Raw genomic sequence first — 27,861 nt, forward strand, 5'->3', positions numbered from 1 at the left:
CAATCAGGAGGGAGCTGCTGAAAGCCCTGGGGTTCCCAAGAGCCCTGCAGCTCCACCAAGAAGGTGCCAGGCAAGGGTGTCACAATCAGCATGGCAGTTTGGAACACACCCCCGGAACACAGCAGGATGATGACTGCTGGTGAGTTACCCTTTGCTGGAGGCTTCAGCCCTCTAAACACTCCCCAAAGGGGACAGTGAGGGGAAAAAGAAGTATTGGGCTTCTGAAATAAGAGCCCTCCCTGTAACACAGCTGTGCCTTCACAAAAGTGGACATTTTGTGCCAGCCCACCCCCTTGCACCCAGATCTTTCAGACACGAATAAAACTTCACAGGTGTTTGGCACTAACTGACACTTGCTTTGATGTCTTGGGTGGATGGAGTGGGGGCTGCAGTGACTGACACCCTGTCCAGAGCCACAACCTGTCCCCAGTCTGGTGGTGCCTGCTAATTTGGCGGAATTTGTTCCAAGAACCAGAGCAAGAGGACTCAGAGGGCACCAAGGCAGTGGGGCTGGAGCAGCAGCACCAGAGCACAGCACACAGTTCCTCTCCATGATAGAAGGGTTATACGTGGGTGAGGCAGAGGAGCACAGCTTGTCCCCTCCAGTCACAGCATGTCCCTTCTCCTGCCCTACGGATGCCAGCACATTTGCTCCCAGCCTCTATGGACCGTGTACCTTTGCTATTTAGGAAGCTGGCATTCAAACTTCCCAGCTCCTGCGTGCCGCTGAACCTGGTGCTTTCCAAGCAGCCTGTGCCACACATCCCAGGGCACGTGGGTGCACCGGGACCCTGATTTCATGGACTGTCCGAATCCTCCTGCGTGTGCACAGTTCAAGTTGCACCACATACCCCTAAAGCTGTCCCTCTCAAAACTCCTCCTTTGGCTCACCTCGTGTGGCAACACAAAGCCCAGATAACTTTCTCTTCTCCCCCTCTAGCGGCCATAGCCTCCACGGACATGGGGCTTCTGCTGAGAGATGATGTTTTTGTTGACTTTTTCAACACGTTTCTGAATCTTCCCGTAAGTTCACTCTGCACCATAAAGCCCGGGACCTTTCTGAGCTCTCTTCAGGTGAACTCTCAGCCTCTGTGGTGTTAAGAGACCCCGGGAGAATTGGGAATGTGCCACACTCAGGCTGGAAAATGAGGGAAAACTGAGGATCTCAACTTGGGAGACAGAGGTCTAACAGGGAATTGGATGCCCTTCTTTGTAGTGGGAACTAACTAGAACTGCTGGGCTCTGGTCTCCCCTGCCACCCTCCATCTCTTTCAGCTCTCCACTTTCGTTTTGATACAGGTTTTTGGCCAGACACCCATTTACATCAGTGGCACGGGCCAGTGGGACCTCTGGCCAGGGCTGTCGAGCAACCTGGTGAGAACATGCCCCTTGTGAGGAGGGGGAGGAGGAGGGAGAAAGGTCGCAGGGCAGGGGAGGGAAGGACCCGGTTTCTCATTGCCAGGGCCCCTCTCTGGCTCTCCTGTTCGTGCAGCTGGGGGATTATTTCAAACCCGGGCGTCATTTTGCTTTTAAGCCCTGGGAGGAGCACAAGCCATTTAAAGTCCTGCTGCAGCTTCTGGGGTCTGTCCAGCTCTCGGTAAACAGCGAAAGCTGGAGTTAAGGAGAGCGTATGGGGTGGCAAAGGAGGAGGACATAAATATCAGCCCCTTGTCCTCCTGAATTCAACAGGAGTGAAACCCTGTTGATCACCAAGCTGACTCAGCCCTCCCCACGGGCGTCCCCCTTCCCCACAACCACGAGCGCCGCTGGCAGCGCTCAGATCCCGCAAGCAAGAGGGAACCTGCTGCTCTCACAGCTGCCGGGAAGCTGCCATGCCTCCCCGCCTGGGCTCTGGGAAGGCAGGCAGGCTGCGAGGAGAGGCAGCCTCGGAGGCAGCCCCGCAGCACCGGGGCTCCCAGGTCCGTAGGCAAAGCTCGTGGGGACACAAGCAGGGGCTGTAACTCGAGTATCCCCCTTCTCCGTCAGCACCAGGATGGCTTTCATCGCCGTATAGCAACAGGGTGCCTTCCCCACCTCCTCCCCCTGTATCAGAGACCCGTTACTCACCCCAATCCCCAGGCAGGAGACGGCTCCTTGCTCTCAGCTAATCCTCTCCCCGGGCACGGGGCTTGCAACGCAGGATCCCAGCCCCACGGCTTTACTGGCTTGGTTGGAAAAGCACCGGCTGCCTCACTTCTGCAAATCCAGCCTGTGCCTCCACCTCGTCCTCTGCCAGAAGCTCCTGGGTTTCATTCGGTCGGGGGAAGCAGGTGAGTCATCGCGGCACGGAGGAAATCGGATCGGCTTCGCCGCCGCCACCGCTGGGCTTCCTCCCTCCAGGGCTGTCACTGCCTGGTGCCTGCCCAGTGGGTCGTGCCTCTGCTCCGGGTTGAAAAGGCGTTGCACGTCCCATTTTTAGGGATGCAGCAGATCCCGGGGTTTCCATGGGATGCGCAGGGCTTTGCTCCGCCACCCGGGTTGATACAGGCTCGCTGTGGAGTTGAGCTGAAGTAGCTGCTTAGCAGTGTTTGCCATGGAGTCCATGGGTGGAGCAGGGATGGAGGGCATCCTGGGGCATGGGAAACTGAGGTGCTGATGTGTCAGGTTTGCTGCTGTGCAGGGTGCTCTGGGACAACAGGCCGTGGTCTCTCTTAGCAGCAAGAAGTCTGAATTCTGCTCACTTTACCCCTAAAATGAGACATCTCAGTCTAGCCAAGTCTTTTGTCAGCCTGCATGTCAACTGCCACTGGAAAGAAAGTTATGGCAGCAGGAAAGCAGATTCTCTTTTCAAAAAAATAAGCAATTTAATAAGGCTTTTCTTGAATATGTCGCTGCTGTTGCTCCAGTCAGGTTGAAATTCAAAGCTGGAGGAAGTTAAGGGCAAGCACGAAACTCAAGCAAAAAAGATGGATGTTTGCAATGGGAGGTGGCACCATAGCTGGACAGACTGTCCCGGACAGGGGGGGGTTGTCCTGGCACACACCACATGTGCATCCCACAGCCTGTTTGAATCTCCCAGTTCAGGGTGATTTGCTGCTCTTCTGGCTCCTCCTGCAGCCTCTGCTAGGGAGGCTGGGGGTGCCAATGGGGGCTGGAGGGCTTTCTTGGGATCGCTCCTGCATGCAGCCCTTGATGCAATGCTCTGCAATCTCTCCAACAGCAGAACTCCTGAACTGGCAAAGTGCTGACCAGTGGCTGCTGGAGAAGTGCATCAGCGGGAGCCAGGGCATGCGGCACTTCCGAGCCTTTGTCCAAGGAACAGCAGGTGGGCACGGGATGCTCCACAGCTCCTTCTCAGCCAGCCGTGGGTCACCTGCCCACTGGGACACTGGCACAGAGCTGGGGGCACGGGTAAGCACCAGTGGGACGGGAGACACTGTGAGAGCTTTGGAAGGTGAGCCAGCAGCAGAGCTGGGAGGGAGATGCATAACCCTGGCTCCTGTCTACTCTGTTCCCTCAGTTCATCCAGGAGTTCTTCCCTTCTCTTTTTTTAAAAATTATAAACTGCTCCATCCATCCTTGGGGCTTTCAGGGACTCCCTCCAACTCCCAACCCTTGGCTGATCCACAGGGGAAGAATTGACCGACTTCTGGCTCACCACCGAAAGGCTCCTGGGTCTGGATGAGTCAGATACGAGTCAGAGGGACCTCTACCTGTCCTTGATCCACAGGCTGAAAGCCTCTCACCTGCGTGAAGGCTCCAGTGTCATCACCCTCTGCACGACCATCACTGGTAAGAAACATCGGAGCTGGGGATGAGCAGTGCCTTTCCAGGGAGGTGGTTTTTCCTGGATGCTCCCAGGGAGATGAGATACCATCACCCGCTTTATTTGGCTGGGGAACAGTCTACCTGGAGCCATCTCCCCACTGTAATTCCCCATATCCGTTTCAGGATCACTGCCGAAAGCCAAGCACATCCAGTCCATCAGAAATAGAAGAGACATCCTAAGAAAGATGCAGGAACAGGTCCTCTTTACGATCCAGAGTTACTGGCTCCCTAAATTCTTCACCCACTGCAAGATGGGAATAGAGGAAGAGGAATCCTGCCAGCCTTTGCTGCAGGAATATCAGGAGCATTTATTACAGGCTGACTGGCAGGAGCCCTCAGGCTTTTTGGAGACCCCCCCCCACGATGCATATCAAAAGGAGCCAGGGCTCGTCAGGGCCCTACTGCGGCCAGAAGGCCAAAGCAAAGATCTGGGCTCTGGTCAAGGAGAGAAGAGGCACCCAAGAAATGAAGATGCCCCGTTTTCGGGTGAAACCAGAAAGGCAGCCAGGGTCAGCTAGGAGCACAAGGGAATCGCATCTAGATAAGGATGCTTTGGGATCAATTCCTCAGCAGTCAGAGCATCCTGCAAATGCTGCCTTTAATGGCAAAGGGGGAGTAACTCCTCCAAGAAGACCTAGTGCAGAGCAGGTCAATCATCTGGAAGACCTCTGTAAGGAAAGAATCCTCTCTAACCTGCCTTCCTCTGCACCTCCTGTCCAGCTGCCATCCCTGAAAGGGTCGGCCAAGACTTTGAGTCTCCTTCCCTGGGCCCTTAGTGCTGACACCTGTGCGGGACAACCCTTCAGAGACTTCTTGAAGCACCAGGACCGGCCCATGGAGACTCATCTCCTGGACCTGTGGCACGACCTGGAGGAATTTCTGCCCGTGGTGCTGGACTCTAGCAGAGAAAACAACTTCTTCCTCCGTCATTTGACCGGGGATAAGATATGCAAGTCCTACCTGGAGGAGGACAACATTGAGAAGCTTCCCTTGGAGACCAGGACTCTCACGGGTTTGTGGAACCATCTGATATTTGGAGAATTCTCCCCCTGGATATTCAGAGCCCAGAAGGAGATTTGCAAGGTACAAAGGGGTGCTGGCAGTGGTCAGGCTGGGGGGCACAGCTGGCATTGTCACCCCTGCAGTGAGAAGAGGTATTTGAAAAATTAAGAGGAAAAGAGATTAGGAAGGGAAAAACAGTCACAAGTCATCTTGCACTGGAACCAGTGACCAAGATGCACCAGGCCAGTGGAGAGGAGCATCCTCACTGGTTTGTTGGGCAGCAGAGCAGAGGTAAGCAGTCACTGAATATCTCTGGTGACCCTGGCTGTTAGATGCACATGCCAAGGGCCAGGGAATGACAGGGCAGTGCCCATCCTTTCACTTCTGAGTCACTGATTCCAGCAGAACACAGGTAAAACCCATTTAGAACCCAAGCCCTTCTGGGCAGCCCCTGAGCAGCCCAGTGGACCAGCCTGGGTGTACAGTTCCTGGCAGACCTATCCTGGGCATCTCAGCAAGGTGTAATCCACCCATGGCACCACCACTGTGACCTTAGGGTACCGTGGGGCTGGTGGTTGCTCCTGGAACACTGAGGACAACCCACCTTTGCTCCTCCTTAGGTGCTCTGCTGCTTCTATGAGGAATTTCTGGCTGCTGATGATAGGACGTTCCTCCAGTTTATGGTAAGGGGGATACACAGGGCACACAGTCATCCTTGTGGGGTGTGCAGGCACCAGTGAGGATGGAAAAGGAGGGAGAGAGAGAGAGAGAGGAAAAAGAAGCCCAGCATTAGCTGCTGTGGTCCAGCATCCCACAATGACCTCAGCCAACGCCACCTTGGGATGATGCAGCAGATCCTGCTCTGCTCCAGCTGCCTGGAGCAGTGATCCTCAGCTCTGCCACCACAGCATCCCGTAAGTCAGCAGCACTGCAGGCACACCCTGCAAGAGCTCCCCTGAGACAGGCTGTGACCCAGCCTAAAAGCAGGGAGAAACGTAATCACAAAGTCTTTCAGGGTAGGCAGGGGTGAAACCAGCACTTCTGGGAATTCATTCCCCCTCCTTTTTCCCTTGCCCACAGCAATTACTGCTGTTAATGTGACTCATGTGCAGACACACAGGCAATGACCCTGTCCCAGCACCAGCGCCTGGGCCAGCACAGGGGGGAAGAAAGAGGGCATGCAGACTTTTAGCCTATGATTCAACCACCCTCAAGTTTTCCACATTTTTTTTTCCCCACTCTGTAAAGGGATGATTTAAGAAATCAGAGTCACACAAGCACTCTTCCCAGACTATTATTTCTCCTAGCAGAGGAAATCCCTCTAATACCGACCCCAAATACTAACCTTACACCCAGAAACCTCCTTGCAGACAGAACCCCCCAAGAATCCCACCTGCTTGGGTGCCTGCATGAGCTGTGCAGGCAGTTTTGTCACTGCAGATGGTGTTTTTCAAACCATTTTCCCCAAAATGAACTCTCTAATCAGCAGCTGATTCTGGAAGTGTTAAGGAGAGGCTCTCAGGGCTGGTGTCCTCAAAGACCCGGCTCACAGAGTTCCAGTCAGCTGAGCCTTTTGGAAAAGGCATTAAGTACTCTTGGTTGGAAGTTAATTAGCTGCCCAGGTTTTTAAGCATCTCTTGTCAAGGAAATTACCCCTCGGAGGACAGACCTGGTCTGGGAGTGCAATTAGCAGGTCAGCAGGCGTGGAGGCCCTGCTCTCCACGGGCACCATCCCCCGAGCCAAACTCCTCCTGGGTCTCGCTGCACTGGTGTCAGGAGAACTGCTGGGGGCTTAGCAGGGTTATTTTTGGTGTTTGCTCTCAGCAGTGTGTATCTCAGCCAGAAACCAGCTACTCTGAGCCTGCTGCCTGGCGAGTCGTGCAAACTGTTTGCCTGTGGGGAAAGACAAAACCTGCAGCAGGGTCTCCGGGGGAATGAGGGAGGCACTCCCAGGGCACCAGCCAGAGCCAGCCTCAGGGACAGCAGCCAACAAAATGGCACACGAGGTTACCAGCCTGCTGGGGACACCTTCAGGGCTGTTTTCAGCCCTCCTATGTGGACTTGGAGTTGCAAGCCCTTGTCTGGACTCCCTGGGGGACGTGCTGCCTGCCCCCAGTACCTCCCAGCTGCAGGCAGATGTGAGCCAGATGTAAGCAGCTGCTTAGGTAGTTTAAGGTCTATGCTGAGCTTTGTGCTCACGTAGGTTTCTTCTAGACTGTTTAAAGCTGAAGCAGAGATCCAAATCGGGTAGCTCTGTACTCTAAGGCACAGTAAACCACGTGGGCACAGTGTGGGAGATGTGGAACATGCTCTGTGCAGTCACCCTGCCCTCTTCTCGCCGTAGTCTCCAGGTGGTGATGTCCCAGTGCCCAAGATGCAAGGCCACACTGCTGACAGGAGGGAATGTTTAGTCCTGTCCCAGAGGATAAACCAGACCTTGAAGCTGTGCCAGGCCTTGCATGGCACAAGGAACTTGGAAGGTGTCTCCTCTGAGTACTGGCAATTACTTGCTTCTCGAGACCTCCAGAAAGGGGGCTCCACCCAGGCAGAGATGGAACTTCTTCTGTGCAGCCCAGGTAAGAGGAGGCTCTGAATTTCTGTTGGCTCATTTTGGCTCAGTCTGGTAAAGCATATTTTATGCACCTGCAGTGACCAATGCCCCTAGACAGGCCATGGATATCGTGGAGTGGGTTGGGACAGGGTATCTGGGAGCCTTCAGCTGTAATCCAAGCTTTGGCAGCAACCTGTGGGTCAAATTCCCTCCTACCAGTACCAGAGGCACCAAATGCCACATCCCCTGCGCTGAGTCACCAGATCAAATGGAGGCTGCAGCAAAGTGGCTGAAATCCAAACCCAGCAATAGCTACTGCCACCCCACTTCCACATCCTGACCTTCTCCTGAGGATGCTGGGGCTGGCCATGCTGGTGGTACTGGTGTCATACCTCAGCTTTGTCTTGACAAAAGTAATTGACATGGGATCTGTCCCCTCTTCTCTCTCTCTGATGCAGACTTCCAGAAGATGATATCAGATGAGCTGGCTGTGGATAGCCCAAGCAAGGATGATGAGCTTGTGCATCTCCTAAGTGCATTACTTGGTGAGTCCAGTCCAAGCAGACAAAAAGCAGGGTGGGCTCCCAACCATCACATCCTGGCAGGTGCTCCAAAATGCTGTGAGGGGACTGGACAAGCAGGAGTCTTCCTTGCTTGCATCCCATCACCTGGTAGAACATCTCCAGAAGGAGAGAAAGGCCTATCGACCCTTGACAGTCACGTGTTTTGGGGCGTTAATCCAGCCAGAGAGAGTGGGAGGGGGGAGACTTCTCTGAAGCAGATGCCAAGGAGGTCAAACCATGAGAGGTGAAGAGTCCCCACAGTACCCAGTGTCTCCTGAGCCAGACTCACCACTCAGAGACCAGCATGGGAGCTCCAGGTCCTTCCCCCTGAGGACAGCTGGGAGCAGGCTCTGGCTGTCACCTGAGGATGAGGCCATCCCTGTTCTGTCCCTACAGCTGCTGGACCTGAGGGGAGTGTTGGAGTGATGAAGCTCCCCACTGCTGCAGTAAAGAAGCGAGCTAAAAGACACAGGTCAGGCACTTCGCAGCACAGGGCTTTGCTAGTTTTTTTGCTACTTCCACTCTTTCAGGAAGCATATTTTACCCAGTGTTTTCCAGTAGCGCCATTGCTCCCTGTTCTGTCATTCAGCCCTCTCAGATGGGTGGTCTGTGGGTCTGAACTGCAGAGTTACCAGGGAAAGGAGAAATATTAACAACCCCACACAGTTCAGATTTACTCCTCACATCTTGTGTACGTCTCATGCGCTTCATCCTCCATCAGTCCCTGAAATGCCACCTGGGCAGTGCTCAGATTCCTAGAAAAATCACTCAAAATCACCCTGTAGCCACATGTAAATCTCTGTACTCGTGTCACCTCCTGGGAATACTCCAGCCATGAGCCCTCACATCTCCACTCTGGGATTTAAAGCAAATGGAAAAACGGTGGTGAGCGCCTGAGTCGAGCTGGTTCCTCAAGCCCAGTGGTTCTGCGAATGCACCCTTTCCAAATCCATCCCACTCCAAGGGGCCAGACAGCAACTGCTAAAAAGGCATTTCCCTATGAACTATCAGCTAGTACATTGAAATTCCATCCAGCACAACTACCAAGTCACCTCTCAGCTTGCAGGGTGCTGGACTGGAGGAGAAAACACTGCAGATAAGCAGGACAGACACTTTTAAGGCTGCTACATGCAAGAATAGAGCCCAGGGGAGGGGAGGGGATCTAGCACCCTGCACCATTGTCCAACCTCCTCTAGGAACAGAAATCCAGTGGGACCCCAGCCCCAGGGCTATCCCTATCGGCTGCTCCCTGCCTTAGCCACCATTCCACCAAACCAGTGCCTTCCTTATGTGTCCGGCTGCCCTTGATGTTCTCTCTCTCTGCTCTCCCATCTGGCAGGGTTAAGCAGCAGCAGTGGGACCGGCAGCAGGAGGAGCAGGAGGAGGAGCAGCTGCAGGAGCTGTTTGCCTTGAACAAAAAGCCAAAGTCCAGGCGTCGTGTGCAGAGAACCAGCGCTGTCCGGCGTGAGGCACGGAACATCCAGACACGGAAACTCAAAGGAGAGAACCTTGAGACAGAGAACCTCGATACAGAGAACCTTGAGGCAGAAGACCTTGAGGCAGAGAACCTCGAGGCAGAGAGGATGGTAAGGAAGGACCCTGTCTGCTGGCCAGCTGGGGACATTTTCCAGGCAAGAAAGAGAGGAGATGCTGCGGGCCAAGTGGTGTCACATAAAAGGGGTGAGGGGGTCAAACTTGGAGAGTTGCAAAAAGGTGACAGGTAAAGACTCCCTCCTGCAGGCTCTGGAGTCCTGCTCCATGCAGACTTCACCAAATTTGGTTAGGAGTGGCCAAGCAATTCACACTATCACCTGTGGCCACCAGTGAAACCGAGAAATGCTGGAAAGCAAAGATGATGGATAGATGGATCACAGATCCCACTGCCAAGGCTGGGCTCTGCTGCTCCAGCTCAGGTCCAAACAGGAGGGCTCTGTCCAGGAGCAACCTTAATGCTGCAGCTCCCTGGCTCATGCCAGCTGTGCCATGTCTCCACAGCAGTGGGCCTGGGATGCCATTCGTGAACTCGTCAGGAGCTTCTGCAAGTTCCAGAGGGAGATGGAAAATGACGAACGCCGTGCGGAGTTTGAGAGCTTTCTCTGTTGGGAACGAAGAAACCGGAGGGAAAGTATGTCTAGACTCCTGCCACGCCTTCTCCTCCCTCCCCAAGACAGTCCCGGATTTAGGTAGAGAAGTAATTGGAGCAAACCTGTGGCTTATCCCCCACGACTTAGTTTTCTCTGCTGGAGTTATATAAAGAGCCAGAAAATCGGGTATCTCAGGATGCCAGATGTTGCTGTGAACACTGAGATGTGCAGAGTTTTGCACAGAAAACATGCACACACACACTTTGATGCAATATCTGGCTTTCAGATATTTCTGCAATATCAGCCCCATTATGCTGTTGCATCTGTCTCAAACAATATTGTATATGCAGGTTTGCATCCCTTCCACAAAAAAAACCAGGAAACACTAAATGGAGCTAAGGTGAGGCAGGAAGAAATTGTTTTCTGGGCAACAGGGAACTGACCTACAGTGTTTTGCCAAAGGGGGTAGATCTTGAAGGTTTACACGCAGGTTTGAGAAGAGGCTGGAAAAGCAGTTAGAAAAGAAACCCACAGAAATTGCTCAACACACAGAAACCCCACCTAGATCAAGAGAATTTTGTCCTTGGGGGAAGTAACACAGATTTTTACCTTTCCTTCTCCCTTGTTATCTGCTTGTGGCCTCTGTCAGAACCAGGGTAACAGCTACAGACCAGCAGGCTTTAGATCTAATGTCTGTGGCCGTTCCTGGGGGAAACAATGATCATAAACACTTTGTGGGTGCAAAGAGGAGGGTGGATGGTTATCAAGCTAGAGGGAAGGCTGCACACTGGATGGTCTGGATTCCCTGGAAAGCCTGGCTGCAGAAAAGCTGTAGTCCACATAGGTAGAAAGACCCTCAGCAAATTAACTGCACAAAGGCAAAGGAAGCACAGGCGAGGTGAAGGAGCAGGGTAGAGCTCAGCACCAGGTGGCCGCTTTCCTCACACCCAGAAGCAGGACACAGCAGCTCTTCTCCTCTCTCAGACTTGCCTGTGAGCTCGAAGCAGAGCAAGAGGCCCGCGAGTACCTCCCGCAAGGGCAAAGCCCGCCTGGAAAACGTGGTGCTGGTGAAACGCTGCATATTTGACAAAGAGGTCATTGTCGTCAACTTCCTCGTGGACGACCTCCACTTTTACCTGGAGATGGACAAGTAAGTTCCCTTTCCACCAGATGGTCAGGTACCACCACAGAATCGTAGAATGGTTGGGGTTGGAAGGGACCTTAAAGATCATCTCGTTCCAACTCCCCTGCCATGGGCAGGGACAGCTTCCACTAGACCAGGTTGCTCAGAGCCCCATCCAACCTGGCCTTGGCATCAGCCTCCCTTGGCTCTGGTCCAGACCCATCCTACAGGTAGTACCCATCTCTGATGGAGACCTCCAAAGTCCCTGTTTCAACCTGAAATCATCCCCTGGCTCAGGGTTCCTGTTTGGGTATCCTAGAAGTATTTGTGCTTTGATAGTCCCAAGCAATCTAACATTTTGCCTACAGCTTTCTTGATGTGCTGGTTGTGGTGGCATTTCTCCCTTGACTTTGTCCAGTTCCCCAACAAACCTGTAGGAGCAATCCATGGCCAACATACCCTAGCCCTGCAGCCAACACACCCCCACAGGCTTTCTACTTCCTCTTTTCCCAAAAAAATGAAACATCACCTCCCCCAGGTGAATGTTGAGGGTGGTAGAAGAGGGAAGTAGTTTTTCATACCTCCTGTTTCTCTGTTCCACACCTTGTGGATTGCTTTTTCTGGCCTAGCAAACACTAAATTAAGCAAGAGCACGACTGTCTAGCCCAGCACTTGTCTCAGAGCAGGACCCCACATGCCTTTGCAGGTTTTCTCGGATGGCTGATGCAGTGGAAGCTCTGGCAGCCTGCAACATAGTGTCAGAAAGGAAAATTGCTTTTCTTAAAAAGAAAGTTGCTGTCATCAACAATCTCTTCCTAGACTCCGATATGCCCCCGAAGCTGCGGGTAAGAGCCTGGGACCCGCCCAGGAAGGCTGAAGGCTGCTCATTGCTCAAGACCATTGCATCGCAGCTGGGAAGGGTTGTGGGGAAAGAGGAACCAGGCAGAGGTCTGGATCTGCTCCAGCAAGGCATGCTCTGAGGCTTCAGGGCGTGCTCTGGAGCTTGGGACTTCCACACGGGCTGCAAGGGGTGGGAAGTGATCCAGCACCAGACCCACACTAGCACTTGACCCAGACAGACTGAGAACAAGAATGTGGATGGGGAGATGGAGAGATCCTTTACCTGCTGGAGAAATGCCAGAGCTGAAGCACCAGGATGGGTGCTGCACACCACACCCCGGTCCCTTCACTCTCCAGAGGTCGTCACCATCATGCCCCCCCCATTGCATCCACCCTCTCCCCTTGCAGTAGCCACAGCTCTGCCTGTGTCCCTCTTGGACAGCACAGCACAATGCTTTCCACAGAAATCCAGGTGGGATCCTGCCCGTGTGGCTGGGGCAGTCAGCCAGGATGTAACTGGGGTCTCTGTTCTTAGAGACTGCTGAAATGCAAGGGGGGTCAGGGAGAGAAACCTACCTCCAGGGCCCATCAGGCATGCTGCAAACTGCTTTGGTCTCTTCTGTGCCCAGGTGAACATCTCTGAAAAAGAGAGAGAATTGATCTGGCGTTTATCTTCCAAGGGGCCACTGACCCGGGCCATCTACCACAAGGCCAAGGCCACCATCGTCCCCATCCTGATGTACTTCTGGAAAAGGTACCTACCTGTTCCCTCTCTCCCAAGATGGAGGAGGCTCTGTGGATTCCAGCCTTTTTCCTCCAGCCACCCGTCACTCTGACATGCTCAAAAAATGCAGATGAGACACTCCCCAGGAGCTCAGATGTCTGCTTGGAGGTTTACTGTCTCCGGTATTTCTCACACAGGTTCTGCACCTGGAAAGTGATGAGGAGCTTTCGGGTCTGTGAGGAGGACAGGACCTTTCAGGCCTCCAAGAAGGACATGGTGGCAGTCTCTAAGAAGGACAGGGGACTGGTCTCTAAGAAGGACATGGTGCCAGTCTCTAAGAAGGACAGGGGACTGGTCTCTAAGAAGGACATGGTGCCAGTCTCTAAGAAGGACAGGGGACGGGTCTCTAAGAAGGACATGGGACGGGTCTCTAAGAAGGACATGGGACGGGTCTCTAAGAAGGACATGGTGCCAGTCTCTGAGAAGGACAGAGTGCCAGTCTCTGAGAAGGGCAAGGTGCCCGTCTCTCCACTTCCTACAAAAACCTCCAAATTATCCAAGATCCGCACTCCCCGCCAGCCAAAGCCCATTCCCATTGCTCCAGATTTTGCTCCAGGTTTGTTATTCCAATGCACAGACACCCACACCTGGGGTCCCATGGAGTTCCTCTTAACAGAGCCAGACCCCCTCCTTCACACAGCTTGGAGGATGTATGTGGTGCAGGCTTGCTGGAAAATGGAATGGAATATTTTTATCCTGTCAGAATCAGTCAGAATTGCCCAGTGGAATTTTAGAAATTTCTTTGGTGAATAGGGAAGTGAGTGCAGAGACTTCACAGGAAAAGAGCTGTTGCATAATTCCTATTTACTTCAATAACCAAGTTAAAAATACTCAGGCAAACACCCAAAAACAGAAATAAAACAACTAATCTTTTGGGTTGCAAGTCAGATGGGAGCAGGAAAAGGAGAATGCAGCCAAACACTGGACTCAGTTGCATTCCATGGAGGGTGCTTTGAATATCTGGAATGGAGAATAAGTTTCATCAGGATTTGAGGTGACATCTCCAGGGAAAGAGAAAGATGTTTTTTCCTTTCTCATCCACTTGTTTAGTTTCAATACACTGAATAACTCTAAAGTGAAAAACACAAAGAAAGTGGTGCTGAGCGCTGTCAGTCTGCCTGACAACCCGCTCCTTGGCTGAATATTCATTTGGAAATTGTCTAATTGATTTTTGATTAAAGGGGAAACCAAAATAGGCACGTACTAATCTTGCTTTGATGGTTGAGTGGGCGTCAGCAAGTTGGTGTTCTGCTCCCTGTCATTTATCACTGTCAAGCTCTGGTTAAAAAGCAGCAGAGTTGGAGGATTTTGATAGCTACAGGCAGGTGCTTGAGCTGCTGCTCAACAGCCAGGCTGGGGTGACAGACCCCTGTGCTCCAGGACTGCCAGGCCAGTGTCTGTTAGCTGAAACCACCTCACACCACGGGTATTCCCATGGATAACATCCATCTTGGGTTTCCACCTTGCTACAGAGCCTCACTGCAATTCAAGGACCTCCTCAGACATGGTTCTCTTAATGCAAAAGCCTACTGCCATCAAAAAAACCAAAACAGAAAAAAACCTAACCAAGGGGTTTTTTTCCAAGCTAGAGACAAGCCAGAAGCCTTGTGTTATACAGAAGCTGCTTGCTGTGTTATCTAGGACAAGGACATGTGTTTCCCAGGGGCTTCAGGGAACTGGAGGGGAGAGAGAGACAGTTAAACTAAAAGAGGGTTAATTTAGATTAGATGTAAGGAAGTAGTTTTTTACACTAGAGGGTGGTAAAACACTGGCACAGGTTGGACAAGAGAAGCTGTGGCTGCCCTCGTCACTGGAAACATTCAGGGTCAGGTTGGATGGGACTTTGAGCAACCTGATCTAGTGGAAGGTGTCCCTGCTTTTGGCAGGGGGTTGGACTAGATGGCCTTTAAAGGTCCCTTCCAACCCAAATTATTGTTTGATTAAACCAGTACAAACTGTTGAAAGGGTTAGGAGTGTCCCACTGCTGCCCCAGCAGGCACAGCCCACGTTTAACTACCCAGAGCCACAGAGAGTGTGTGTTTTGGGTTGCTCTGGACACGTAGAAAAGATTGTGATCTCTTTCACAGGGACATTAATCTTACAGGGACTGTTCCTGGGACAACTGTCCCCAAGCCACAGCTCCTTGTAGCATCTTGCAGGGATGAATAACAGAAGCCAGGCAGAAAAAAAATCCCTCAGCTTGAGTGGTGTGTCTTGGGAATAGATGTGTGATCCAAAATAGCTGCTGTTTCTGACTGTGCTGATGTCCAGGCCACCTTTTGCTTGAGTCACTTTTCTGTGCTTTATCACACTCTCACCAATGACCTTTATCTAAGGGTCTTGCTTTCCTGACCTTTAGATAAAAATCTTCCTTTTCAGCTGGGAAAAAAAAAAATTACTCTGTTGCCTTTAAAAAGCACCAAAAATGCTGGGGGAAATACCTGTAATTCCAGAGAAAACCTGCTCTCGCCCACGCCTTGCTTTTCCCTCACTCCGAGGGTTGCGCAGACGCGGCGTGTGCAGGGCTGGGAGGTGGCAGGCAGGGACCCATCTCCCATCGCCAGGCGTCACTGTGGCACTGTCTGTGCCTGTGCTCGGCGGAGGGACGGTGCTATGGGATTGGGCACGCTGCCTGACCCGTTCACGGCCATCAGCACGGAGATGCTGCCCAAGCAGGCACAAAGCCAGGAGCACATCTCCCCCCGTGTCTCCATATTCCATTTCCTCCCACATCTGCCACACAGGAGCCCCCCAGCCTTGGCACAGATCCAGGGTGGGACATAACACCCCTATCCTGCAGCCCCCAAACTGTCTTGCCGTTTTGGGTAACTCAAGTCCTCACTCAACCACCCTTCCTTGTGCTCCAGACGAGGCCCATGGGATTCGAGGGGGACAACACTGCTGTCCTCCCTCCTTTGCCGTCGGAGCACTTGCTGCACAGTAACCACTCCATATCTTATCTCCCACCAGGGAAAAGCCCTGTCCTTGTCTTCTCGCTCTCAGAAGGCCTCCAGATCCAAATGCCAGAGCCCCAGAAGAAAACTGAGCCTTTGGAGGAGAAAGAAGGTGAGCCAGTGCTGAAAGGAGTGCTCCTGCTCCTGAGGGGAGCTCCGGCTGCTGGGATGGGAGCTGGGATTTAGGGCCCCATGCATTAGTCCATGACAGGAAGTTTGTGCCTGTTGTTTTTCCCAGATGCAGATAAAAATCTTGAGAAGAGGCCCTCCCTCAGTAAGTGAGCGGGTAGGTGGTCACAGAGGTGTTCTACCTCCCCCAAAGCACAGTAGCACAAGCTACAACTCCTCTTAAAACCCAAAGGTTCGTGCAGGATGCTGGTCAGCCCCACCATCTCCAGTAATATTCTCAGAAAACTCTCAGCCACTGCACCTCTCCACGCCCTAAACTCCTCCCCAGGAGCACACAGCCGTGTGCTCATCCCTGATCACCCTCACCCTGCCTCCAGCAGCAGCAGCCACTGATGCAACATCTCTGCCTTCCCTGCAGGCACCAAGGAAAGGACAGCCCTCCCTCGAACAACAGCCCTCCCAAAACACCACCCACAGGGAGTGGTACAGGGGTGTGATCCAAGGAAGCTGAGCAGCCTGGCCACACTGAATAGTTTGCACTTAATCAGCAGTAAGACCTAAAAATAAAGCAACTCCAGCTTACCTGGTAACATAGCACAGCAACCTGAACCTCTGCAACCGTGACAGGGACATGCCACAACATGTGCTTCTAGCCAAGGAGACACCCTCATCCACACAAATCTCCTTCCTCACATCTATCTGTAAAATGTATCTCAGCTCCTCACCTCTCCCCACCTTCCACACAAATCAAATACTTCCTGTGGTGGCAAGGCTGAGAGAGCTCACCTGGTTCACTACCCAGCTGTCCCTGGGTGATGAGATGGTGCCTGCCTTGCCAGAGCCTTTCTGATTTTCCAGTCAAAGTCAGCTCATGCCTGACTGGGGCTTCAGCATGCTTTTTTTTTTTTGAGTTGTTTGGGTTTTTTTAAACCATTATGTTTACCAAGCATTAACCAAATCATACCAAAGGCCTTCATTTTCCCCAGGTGAAACTGAGTCAGAGTGGCTTTGCCAAGTCAGCAGCAAGCTGCAGACATCCCAAATGTTCTTTGGACCTCCTGAAGTAAAGACCACAACCTTCATCAGAGTTTGACTCTGTCAGAGGCAGGCTCTTGGCTTTGTAATTTTAGCTGTTTTTAACCACTTTTTAATCCCTCTGATCCTAGAAGACTGCATCCTGGGAATAACACAGGTGCATTTAAGGCAGATGACAACATGTTTCATATTTGTCAATTATGATTATCAACACTTCTGGAGGATCAAAAATACCCAACCAAATACAAAGTCCAGGAACATTTATTTAAGTGAAGGGCTTGGGAAGCTGATGCCACTCCTACAACATGAAATGTGACCAGCTTCTCAAAATTGCCCTTGTGCTGTAAGTTGACTTTGCCCCAGAAGCTTTCAGCCCAACAGCTTCCTGCATTTTTGTGAGCTTTGCACTAACACTCCTGAGCCCAGCTGAGCCCGGTCCCTCAAAGGCTTCACAGATGTGCCTGAAGCTCAACACAGCAAAACTACAGCTAAGAGCAATCTTCACTCCACTGCTCCTGTGGACTGTTTGTGGTTTTGTTTTTCAGCGCAGCAGATGGGCCACAGTGACCTGGGAGCATCCCTGTGCACACAGGCATGTCCTCAGCACACAAGATGGGGAGCACCTGATCCCATCACACTGGGCTGAGCCCACTGTCCTGAGAGTCACCCAGCAGGAGCAGAGGAAAAAGGCAGAGGCACAGCAAATACACAATGTACAGGCATGACAACGGGGAATGAAGTGTGTGGGGCCAAACCAGAATGTCCTTGGGCACCACCCATGGCCTGCAAGCCTGCCTTACGAGGCAAAGGCAGGCAGCACCTCCCAGATGGGCACTGATGCTGGGAGCCATTGGCACAACCCACAGTTTTGGCAGCTGGATCTGCCCTCAACTCCACAGGACACCTCCACCCCCAGGCTGTGCCACCAGACACTGCCACACCACCCAGCTGTGATACTGTCCAGCTGCCCTGGCCACAGGTTTTCTATCCTGCCTGACCTGCTTTCACCAGGCTCTTGCCCATCCCCCTGGGAGAGGCAGCCTGGTGTTTTCCCCAGCCCTGCTCCCAGTCTCCTGCATCCCCTCCTCCTCCCATGGCCTCTGTGAGCAATCTACTTTGCAGATGCTGTGCGTGGATCACATTTTTTTCTCTGACACCAGCCTGTTGGTACCTCTGGCTTCTTGGAAAGCAGGACACAAGCCTTCTCTGGAAATTCTTCCCAGCAGCCAGATTGCCCCAAAGAGATAAATTCCAGCCTCCTCAGATTCAATCATTGCTCTTACTCAGGCATGCCTTTTAAGGCTGCCGAGTCACAGCCCTTTAGTGAAACAGCAGAATGATGGAAGAAGATGCAAAGGTCGAAGAAAGCTGGAAATGTGGCATTTTACAAGAGACTGAAGGAACCCAGCCCGTGGCCTCACGTCTCCTCGTGCAAGAGCAGAAATGCTGCTGTGGCACAAGGCCACCATGCTCCCCACAGCACCCCTGCTCCCTACACTGCTGAGACCTGGGCACACGTCTCTGGGTGTCCTCCTGCCTTCTGGGCGTGAGAGACACAATGAAAAAAAGGGCAGGGAGGAAAGGAAAAAATAAAAATATTGACACAAAAGAAGTCAGCATTCTCTTGGATGCATTTTCTCTACTAGCACCTCATTGACAGTTGCATAGTCAGACTTCCATTACGTATTTAAAAGGTTCTCAGGACCATCAGAAGGACCTTTGCTGTGAGCCAGGACCCCTGATGCAGGTGAGAGTTTCTTGATGCTGCAGAGTATCTCTTTCTATGCAGGGGGGATGGGAGAACCTCATTCCTAAATGAGTCAGTTTTCCAGGCAAGTTTATTTCAAGTGTTTCCCCATAGGCTAATTGAAAGAATAACAATCTCAGTTTGGAAACAAACAAACCAAGAAACAAACAGGAAAAAAAGCCACAACAAAAATCTTTTCAACAGCTGAAAAATACTTCCATAAGCAACATATAATCATCGTGCAAGTTGGAGCATTAGGAGAGAAACAAGCAAGCCCTTGGGCAACCAGGCACACGTGACATGCTGTGGGAATCTCAGAAAGGGGTTTGTGCCACCCAGCTGCCAGTGTCAAAGCTCCAGGCTGGCTGCATGGACACAGTTCTGTGCAGGGGAGCTGAGTCTGGCAGGAGGACAGTAACACACCAACTGTTTCGGAGACAGGGAGTGCTTGTCCACAGCCCTGCCGTGGCAGAGCTTGTCCTCTCCAGGAGGAAAAGGTCCCTGTAGCCCCTCTGATGTCAATGACCACTTTCAGGTGGGTCAAGACTACGCACAGTAGCAGAGTTTTGTGGGACTGTGCTCGTTACATCCATTCCTTGCAGAAGCATCTCCTGCATTCCCCAAATGGAAGTCCTTCGGGTCCCAGCAGGCTGGACAGAGAGTGCCTCTACCAGATCAGAGGGATAATGGCCAAGGGCAACACTGAAGCCAGACATACCATTTTTCTGGCTGCTGTGTTTCCAGAAGACTGAGAAGAGGGAATCCATGTCTTTCTAGGGGTAGATGAGCAGTTCCTCAGTGCAAGCTGCAGGGAAGATTGGCTCTTGCAAGGAGCTCAAATTCCTCTTTCTTTATCAGAGGGTCCCATGTTGTCTGACAATGCTGTCCTCCTGCCTCCCAGATGTGCTGGCTACCCCAGGGGCTGTCCCACATCTCCCCACTCTCCATAAGGGTCAGGGCCTGGATCTCCACATCTCAGAGGCAGATAAACCCAGAGGGACAGAGGTAGGTCATCAAGGGGAACCTGGGCTGGCACTCAGTTTGGTTCCTCTCTGAAGGTCATGGTTGTTACACCAAACACTTCTGAAGCATCTTTCATTTCTTAGTTTAAGTCCTCCATACTCTGTCCCTGCATGTGCTCTCTCCCATCTCCTTCACCCACTTCTTCAACTCTTTTGCAGATGAATAAATAAGGAATAAAAGGAGGCAGTGATGGTGGGATCAGGCAAGGGACAGGAGACATCCTACAGAGAAGGGTCCTGGACGTCTGCAAAGTGACTGTATGTGGGATTCTGGCGTAAACTGTTGTAGACATAAATGGTAAGAGCTGGAAAAGTCTTCAGGAAATACTCAGCATAGTCTCCTATTTTGTCACTGATCCTGAAAGAGAACAAAAACAATAAGGATTTTTAAAGCTTGTCCAAGGAGTCAGTAGTCAGGATGCCCTGCTTCCTCCCTTGCAGGGAAAATGCCATTCCAGAAGCTTTCTGATAACACAGGAAGGTTTCCTAGAAATCCCAGAGCTGTGACTATTCTATACCTTACCTAAACTCCTCAGCCTCTTTTTTTTTTTTTGCTATTCCTCCAGCACCTCCATCTACCTAATCCCACCTGCGTCTTCACTGAAGGGCACTGGTGGCCACCATCCTCAGTGAAACCATCACTAGGAGCTAACACCCCCTCTAACCTCACGTGTGAGTGCCCATGACTAGAGAAGATTGAGGAATGGTTGAGGTCACTGGGTTTGTTCAGCCTGGAAAAGAGGAGGCTTGATGGGAAACCTCATCAGGGTCTACAGCTTCCTCACGAAGGGAAGCAGAGGGGCAGGTACCGATCTCTGCTCGCTGTGACCAGTGACAGGACCTGAGGGAACAGCATGGTCCTGTGTCAGGGGAGGTTTAGGTTGGATATTAGGAGAAGGTTCTTTACCCAGAGGGCAGCTGGGCACTGGAACAGGCTCCCCAGGGCAGTGGTCACAGCAACAAACCTGACAGAGCTCAGTAAGTGTTTGGACAATGCTCTCAGGCATTGTTGGGGGGTTCTGTGCAGGGTCAGGAGTTGGGCTCTGTGATCCTTTTAGATTCCTTCCAACTCGGGATATTCTGTGATTCTATGCAACTGTGGCAGGGGCAAGGATGAGAATGTGTACCCTTTATCTTTGTGTTCATCCAGGTTTCTGATGAGCCGCAGTAGGTCAGTGACATCATTGCTGTAGTTGAAGGTTTTGCTCTGTTTTCTCGATTTGAATGATTTTGGATTCCTGGGATTTTTCATTACATCTAGAACATCTTTGTCAATCTGAAAGAAAGGACATAGATTATTCTCTGCCTTTCACACACCACAGCAGCACATCTACCATCACTGCCTTTCCGCAGGGACATCATCTTGCATGGGAAAAATCTCCTGACCCTTAAAAGCCTATTTCCCAACACGAGCAGAAGAGTCCACTCTGCAGGGAATGCACCACGCAGCCCCCCTGATTCTGCTAAGGGTTTCCTCTCCCGCTTTGCCAAGGTGTGGCATTTGTATTAGGGCTGTCAACATGGCACAGGAGATTTTCCTGCTTGCCTGGAGGGCAGGAGGGACCCAAGAGTCTTGATCTAACTGTGCCACTGAGGACCAGTTGGGCTGCTGTACTGAACTGAGACTGTCAGATCCCAAATGATGCAGCACAATGTTACCTGAAGAAGCAGGCCTGGTCTGGCTGCTTTTGAGACAATCAACAAAACACTTTTGCCAGAAATTTGCTGGCAACAAGGAACAGAAAAACCTTTGAAGGTTTACCAGCTAATCTATAATGACCACCCCAGTCAATAGAGCTCCCTTAAGCATCAATGTCTTTCGACCAAGTGCCTCAGATTTAACTGTTTCTCCCAGTTGTCTGTATTTGTGTGGGGCTACTTTTCCCAGTTACATTTTTAAACACAGCCTATGGAACACTCGGGAGAAGCTTCTGCCTGAATGTCTATAGCTCAAACCTCATATCAGTCCAAAGAGAAGAGGATTACCTCCTTGGTCCACGCTGGATAAGGAAAAGTTTCAGTAACATTAGGATCTTGAAAAATAGTTTCTCGGTTGTCGATACCTTTGATTTGATTCCATATACTCTTCAGGAAGTTGAACCTGCTGTGGAATGAGAAGCTTCCTTAGCTACAGTAGGACATGCCTTTTCCCAGCATTACAGTCAGTTCCTGTACCAAAAGCTTTCCCTTTGTATACTGCCAGGACTTACATCTCTTTGCTCCAGAAATAGGGATGTTTGCTCAAACCTTCCAAGCCCCGTTCATCATGAGAGGACAGGCTTCTTACAAGGTCCAGAGCCTCCATGTAATCCAGGGATTTAGCGTCCAAATCCTCGATTCTGACTTGCTGAAGGGGTTTCCTACCCCCTGTTAAAACGTACAGCACGAGCCTGCTGAGGGCCTGCAAAGAGACACATCACTGCTCACCTGCCAGGTGCATGGAACTTCCTACCAAATGGGAGGGGACTCGTATTCCTAAGCCCTGTAGGTCCCCAGAAGTGTGCAAATACACACCAACACAAACTTGGAAGCTGTGTGCCCAAGGACAGAGGAGACGGGCATGATAACCTTCCTCTCAGGGGATCTGTGGATATCCCAGGACCAGGCACAGTCTTGCATCCTAATCACTATAATTCTTATGCAAAATCTATTATTACATGGGCTTCCCCACAAATCAAGGTGTTTTCTAGTTGAGGATGCAGAAGGGCTTTCCTTAGGACTCACAGCAACAGAAAATATCAGAAAGAACCTGAAATTTTAAGCCATAGGTTGATTCGCAGAGAACTTACCTCTAAATCTGAGTTTACAAGTTCTTCTTGGCCTTCAATCAACTTTTTTTTATTATCAAAGTCTGCCAAGTAAATTTTGCCACCTAAATCTGAGGAAATAAGAGAAATTCTTAACAAATAATGGTGGAAAAAACTGGATACAGTCCACCACTGACTTCTGGATGGTCCTTCCTTTAGAAAACAACTTTCTGAAGAGATTTTGGGCTGATATGCTGTGGGCTGATCAGTCTTCACAGCCCTGGAGAGGAGGGCAAAGCTAATGTGATATGTAAGGTTGTTCTTTTCACTCCTCAGCGGCTGTCTGTGAACATAGTTATTCAAAGAAGAGATCTAATGCCACAGACACCCCATTTGGCATAAAGCCATCTATATTTTTACAGATAGCTATGAAACATATTCTCTTAACTGCAGGTAATGGGAAAGCAAAATGAAAATGAAAGCAAAAGATAACCTATTACAAAGTTCCTGGGCTGCAGATCCTGGTGAGCAAATCCAAGGGAGTGCAGCTCTCTCAGTGCCTGGAAGATCATCTTCAGAGCAGCTTTGTAATCCTTTTGGTCTTCTGGGTCCTGCAGATGTTCTTGGAGGGTTTTCTCCCAGAGTGGGAAGCACAGGTACGTGCAGCCTTTTTCCTTCTCAGACTGGAAGAGCTTCAGTAGACGTTCACAGTGACAACATTTTTCAAAGAACTTTTTCTCTTCATCACCCTCTTTGCTGAGGGTTACTTTTACTGCTACCTCTGTCCCTCCGTGGAGCCCGAGGTAGATGCCTTCCCGAATTCTCTGCTCGATGTAATGAAATGTCTTCAGTTTGCCAATCATAGGGCGATAGATTTGATCAAGCTTTTTCAGCTGCTCCCTCCAGCGTTTGCTGTTTGGCTCCCAGTCTCTGGGGGTTTCTGGAACAAACGTGGCTTTATGCACACGAAGGAGATTTTCCATGTTACGAGAACGCTTTCTGCTAGCAACTGCGATAAGGTTCCCAACATCAGTCCTTGCTCCTTTTTCACACAACACCTTTGCTGTATTGTGATCATTTTTCTCTACAGCCACCATCAGCGCTGTGTTGCCCTCCTCATCTGCATCATCAATATCTATTTCATCCTTCTCCAATAAAGTTTTCACCAGCTCTGGGCTCTCCATTTCAACAGCTAGGATGAGGGCACTTTTCCCACATTCATCTTTGCTCTTCACATCAACACCATGGTCCAGCAGGAAGCGAACTATGGCAAGAACTGACTCAGGTGGTTTTGTTTCTGAACCCTTCTTTAGAGCATGGATCAAGGCATTCCTATCTCTGTTGTCACGAATGTTCACATCAGCCCCCATCTCTTCAACAAGGATTTTTACAGCCGAGAAGTAGCCCTCCCTACAAGCATCCATCAGTGCTGTCGCACCTCCTTTATGCAGTTTGGCTTTCTCCTCACTAGTTACCCTCCTCAAATTCACATCGGCTCCTTTGCTGTACAGGAATTTCAAGGCTTCCTCCTTGCCGTACCATGCAGCCTCCATGAAAGCTGTGAAGCCGTTGCTGTCAGGGTCATTAATGTCTGCCCCATGGTCCAGGAGGAGCTTCAGTATTTCCACATCTCCCATGCTCCCAGCCTCAATAAATGCAGTGCCACCATTGTCCTTCCTGGCATGCAGACAAGCGCCCTTTTCCAGCAGAAGTCGGACCAGGTCCTCCTCACCAGTTTGCACAGCGGTCTGCAGTGGTGTCCAGCCACTTCCTACTTTGGAGTTCACATCCGCCCCTTTCTCCAGCAGCTCCAGCACAAGTTCTCTCTCTCTGTTCTTCACAGCAGCATTTAGCTCCAAGGCAAGGTCTTCTGCTGTCTTTGCATTAGAAGGGGTAGAGACCCCCTGTTGTTTGTGAGCTGTGGGTTCCATGATGGTCAGAAGGGCTCTGTACAAGGAATCCTGCTGAAGGATAGGAGAGATGCAATGCTCAGTGCCTTCATTGTGGGGGATGCCTGGGTTTGGCTGATGAAACACACTAGTTAACAGCTTTTTCACTTAATTAATAAACAGAAAATCCTGCTTTATTAGCCTGCAAAACCTCACCATTTACACTTGATGCCCTGCAGGTCTGTGTGAGGGGTGATTAAGGACAACAATGCCAGTGCCAGCCAGGAGAGCCAAGGCCTGGCAAGAAGCACTTAAGGAAGGACTCATTGTGTTTGCTTGCCTGGCCTCAGCAGCTCTCACAGCCCAGGCAGGTGTCCCCTGGGGCATCAGTGTGAGGGTACAGGGGAGAACCCAGGCTGTTCTTGCTATAAATGTTACCTCAGACTTGTTACAGGTTACCTAATAAGCCATCCCCCACCAATAGTTTCAGGTGGAGAACACAGCGGGCAGGCAGAGATGGGCTTTCCCCTTCAGTTTTGTATGGCAGCCACACACAGTCCTGAATGTCCCTGATCCAATACCTGGAATGAGATGGAAAACCAGCCTTAATCCCTCCTGCTTCCATAGGCAATTAGGAGACCCTACCTGACAGAAAGCTTTTCCTAAGCTTTTTATGACACTAAGAGGGTAGGGCCTCAGGTAGGACCTGATCTGTCTGTATCTATCTAGTGTCTAGAAAAGCTCAAACTCCAATACCCATTTTGCTGCCTGCAAAGGCTGGTTCAAGTGACCAGCCCTTTCAGGAATCATTGTCTGACAAGCTGAACTGGAAATAAATTACCTAAGCAAATCAGAAAAGGGAGAGAGAAGTCTTAGGTATAAAAGTAAAGTGTCAACTCACATGAATATACTCTCAGGAAAGCCAAAGATCATTTTCTGAATGGTTTATCTCCCCACCCAGCAGGAAATGAACACCCTATTTCATTTAGATGCATTTCATTTCCTTGTAATAATTTCTATGCCCTTTACCACATAGAAAAAAAAAACAAAACCAAAGCGTTACTTCCCTGGCTAGAAAAGCAGCAGAGCATCTCCTGGGCACGGTGGGGCTCAAGTTCCTCGCCCCTGTCGGGAAGGCAGAAGACTGGGGAGGGGGAAGCCAGGGGCTGAGCACCTACCTTTTCCTCCTCCGAGCCGCAGGGTCGCAAGCGCCGTACTCTAGAAAATGTGTAAACATTTCTATCCCGCCCCGACTGAACTTTTGACCGCGAGCCGTTCGCGTTTGCGTATCGCGATGTGCTGATGTGCAGCGTCACACAGCCCTGCCCGCCTGGTGTCACACAGCCCTGCCCGGTGTCACCCGCCAGGCAAGGCGAAGAAGGGGTCCCTCTGCCCATCCAGAAACCCGGACGCTGCTTAAAATGCCTTTAAAGCCCACAGAGCAGCTTTTCTCAGCAGCTGCTCCTCGCTGCTGCTTCCCAGCGAGTGTCCCCAGGTGGCGTTTGTTTCCCAGCAACTGCACCCGCTGTCCCATCCCAGGAAGGAGAAGCCCCGGGAGCGTTTAACCCACTCGCGGAAGAATGTTGGGGTTTCGGGGAGGGTGTTTGGCGCCTTTTTTTCAGCGCGTAGCAGAGAGGTCGTGAGCAAAGTGCTCTCCCCATACGGTCCCATACACACAGAGCCGCTTTACAAACATCTGCTCAGCAGCGGCTCAGGAGCTGAAGGCACGGAGACGTTCAGTGCGTCAGTGCTGGGGTTTGGGGGACTTTGGGGTGGTTTGGGTTATTATTTTAAGTTTTTCCTCGCCTTTTGATGAATCCATCCACATGAGGAAACTAGCCCTGCTGCTAAATTACGCCCAGGGAGCCGCTGAGCTCCAGATCCGCGGTTTCTTCACGGCACTGAGGCAGCTCCCACCGCCCAGGCACCCTCCTCCTCCTTGGAGCCAGTTCTGTGTAAACAGTGCTGCCCGAGGAGCCTGGTCTTCCAGCCCTTCACATCTACCTGCAAAGCCTGTGAAGGAAACATGAAGGAACTCAGGCTGTGACATCCCACTCAGTTTCCCCCATTGCCCCATGACATAAGGTGAGCTCAGCAGGGCCCACACAACCTCCCCAGCCACCCTCACTGAACTGTGCCAGCTGCAAGATTCTGTTCAGGCATGAAACAGGGATGAAATTGTGTCATTAAAATCATGCCTGGCTTTCCACGGTGCCTTGGTACGTGCACAAACTGGGAGTCTGCAGATGTACATGGAGACATGGCCAGATGCAAATGCAGGGCGAAAATGCAGAAAACTCACCTGGAAGGGCTGCATGGATACAGTCCTGCACATGTTTTACATGCATATCCCAATCCTTTATGGATGCCTGCACTGCTGGCTCATGCCTGCACACCAGCTTTCACAAAACTCTGCCTATGCAGTCACGTCTTTCTGCCTTGCTGTCATATGGGGCATCCTGCTTCCCACAGTGTGCAGTCCATCCACAGGGTCTGGGAGCATCCCACGGTCTCTGGATGGAATTTCACAGAGTTTGTGTTGCCACAGGAGACCTTGACACAGCCCCACAGGGACAAAGACACTGAAAACTCAGGGAACAATCTCAAATCACTCTCAGGGCTGTCAAGATCTCATTTTAATTCACAGAAAGAATCACTCCCAGTTTAACCAGAGCTGGAGCTGGAGCTGCCAGTGTTAAACTACCCATTTGCAGGCTGGCAAATAAGCAGAGCAGGGGCACATCCCAGGCTCAGATCCAAAAGAAGTCAACATTACAGTACATAACAATATCACACCACCCACTCAAGTACAAAAGCCTTCTTCAGCTTGCTGATTTAATTAAAGTCTTTCATTATCTTATGGTGGGAAGATGAAAAACCCTAGGATGGTGGGAACCCAAACCCTAGGATAGTGAGAACAAGGTGTTTGCAACCAGCAGATCTGTGGCAGAAGTATCCTGTGCCTGTACCTCAGCAGAGAAGGATTTGCTGGTAACACTTTCCTTATCTCTCATCCCCGATCCAAAAATTGCTTTCCATAGTCATAAGCTTAAACTCAGTCCCTGTGACAGGCAGTTTGTGGTGAGTATAAGGGTCTCAAAGGTTTTCTAAAGCACAGGAGTCAGAGAGCTCCTCTCCACAGCTATTCCTATAGCCCTGGGCTATGTAGTTCCTGCTGTATTCGCAGATCTGCAGAGTCATTATTTGCCCCCATGAACACAGGGCCTCAGGAGATGAGCTGCAGAGACACAGTCAGAAGGGAAATCAAGGGCACAGTTAAGCAAATCTTCCTTTTCTTCCATCCTGATGGACTTGCATCCATTTTTGCAACCCTTCCCCTGAGATAACATCTCCGGGAATCCGTGTCCCGGCCACCAGCCACAAATAAAAATGAAGCAAAATGGGGCAACAAAAACTGCCTGCCAAAGGCAAAATAATTTTTAAAGGAGCTAGAAATAGTAAGATGAGGTTTTTTTCTCCATGTTCCCTTCCCGTGCTTTCTTATTATATTTCCAAGAGGGAATATCCCAGGGTTTATATGCTTGGCCACGCTGATGTGACTCTCTGTGCTGGAACACAGCTCTGGAAAATAGTCCACAGAAGGATGCAGTTTAAACACTAAC

General features: G+C 51.0%; 2 protein-coding genes across 6 annotated transcripts; one reads left to right on the plus strand and one right to left on the minus strand.

Annotated features, from left to right (window-relative positions):
* Positions 1 to 83: 83 nt before the first annotated feature.
* RGSL1 (regulator of G protein signaling like 1) lies at positions 84 to 16,644 on the plus strand. Its single transcript, XM_027694543.1, is given in 21 exon segments — positions 84 to 139; positions 941 to 1,023; positions 1,300 to 1,374; positions 2,141 to 2,270; positions 3,161 to 3,265; positions 3,571 to 3,732; positions 3,892 to 4,121; positions 4,123 to 4,851; positions 5,391 to 5,453; positions 7,115 to 7,346; positions 7,780 to 7,866; positions 8,281 to 8,356; positions 9,224 to 9,470; positions 9,880 to 10,009; positions 10,953 to 11,118; positions 11,798 to 11,936; positions 12,561 to 12,685; positions 12,853 to 13,271; positions 15,686 to 15,781; positions 15,908 to 15,955; positions 16,217 to 16,644. Coding segments are annotated over 20 exon segments (3,387 nt in total). The 5' UTR covers positions 84 to 90; the 3' UTR covers positions 15,952 to 15,955; positions 16,217 to 16,644.
* A 2,026-nt stretch (positions 16,645 to 18,670) lies between these two features.
* RNASEL (ribonuclease L) lies at positions 18,671 to 25,542 on the minus strand. 5 transcript variants are annotated; one of them, XM_027694815.1, is made up of 8 exons: positions 25,417 to 25,542; positions 24,677 to 24,819; positions 22,843 to 24,313; positions 22,392 to 22,480; positions 21,813 to 22,003; positions 21,589 to 21,703; positions 20,730 to 20,878; positions 18,671 to 19,960 (listed from the first exon to the last, which is right to left on the minus strand). In XM_027694815.1, the coding sequence occupies exons 3-8, from the start codon at positions 24,278 to 24,280 to the stop codon at positions 19,825 to 19,827; spliced, it is 2,118 nt and encodes a 705-aa protein (XP_027550616.1). In that variant the 5' UTR covers positions 24,281 to 24,313; positions 24,677 to 24,819; positions 25,417 to 25,542; the 3' UTR covers positions 18,671 to 19,824. The 5 variants fall into 5 exon arrangements, with proteins under 5 accessions (XP_027550616.1, XP_027550614.1, XP_027550612.1 ...); XM_027694813.1 differs by having other exon boundaries at positions 21,589 to 21,706; positions 24,698 to 24,819; positions 25,417 to 25,541; XM_027694811.1 differs by having other exon boundaries at positions 21,589 to 21,706; positions 25,417 to 25,541.
* Positions 25,543 to 27,861: the final 2,319 nt, after the last annotated feature.

Source organism: Neopelma chrysocephalum, unplaced genomic scaffold, assembly GCF_003984885.1.
Source record: "Neopelma chrysocephalum unplaced genomic scaffold, ASM398488v2 Primary Assembly neopelma1_98, whole genome shotgun sequence".
In the NCBI taxonomy this organism is placed as follows: Eukaryota; Metazoa; Chordata; class Aves; order Passeriformes; family Pipridae; genus Neopelma; species Neopelma chrysocephalum.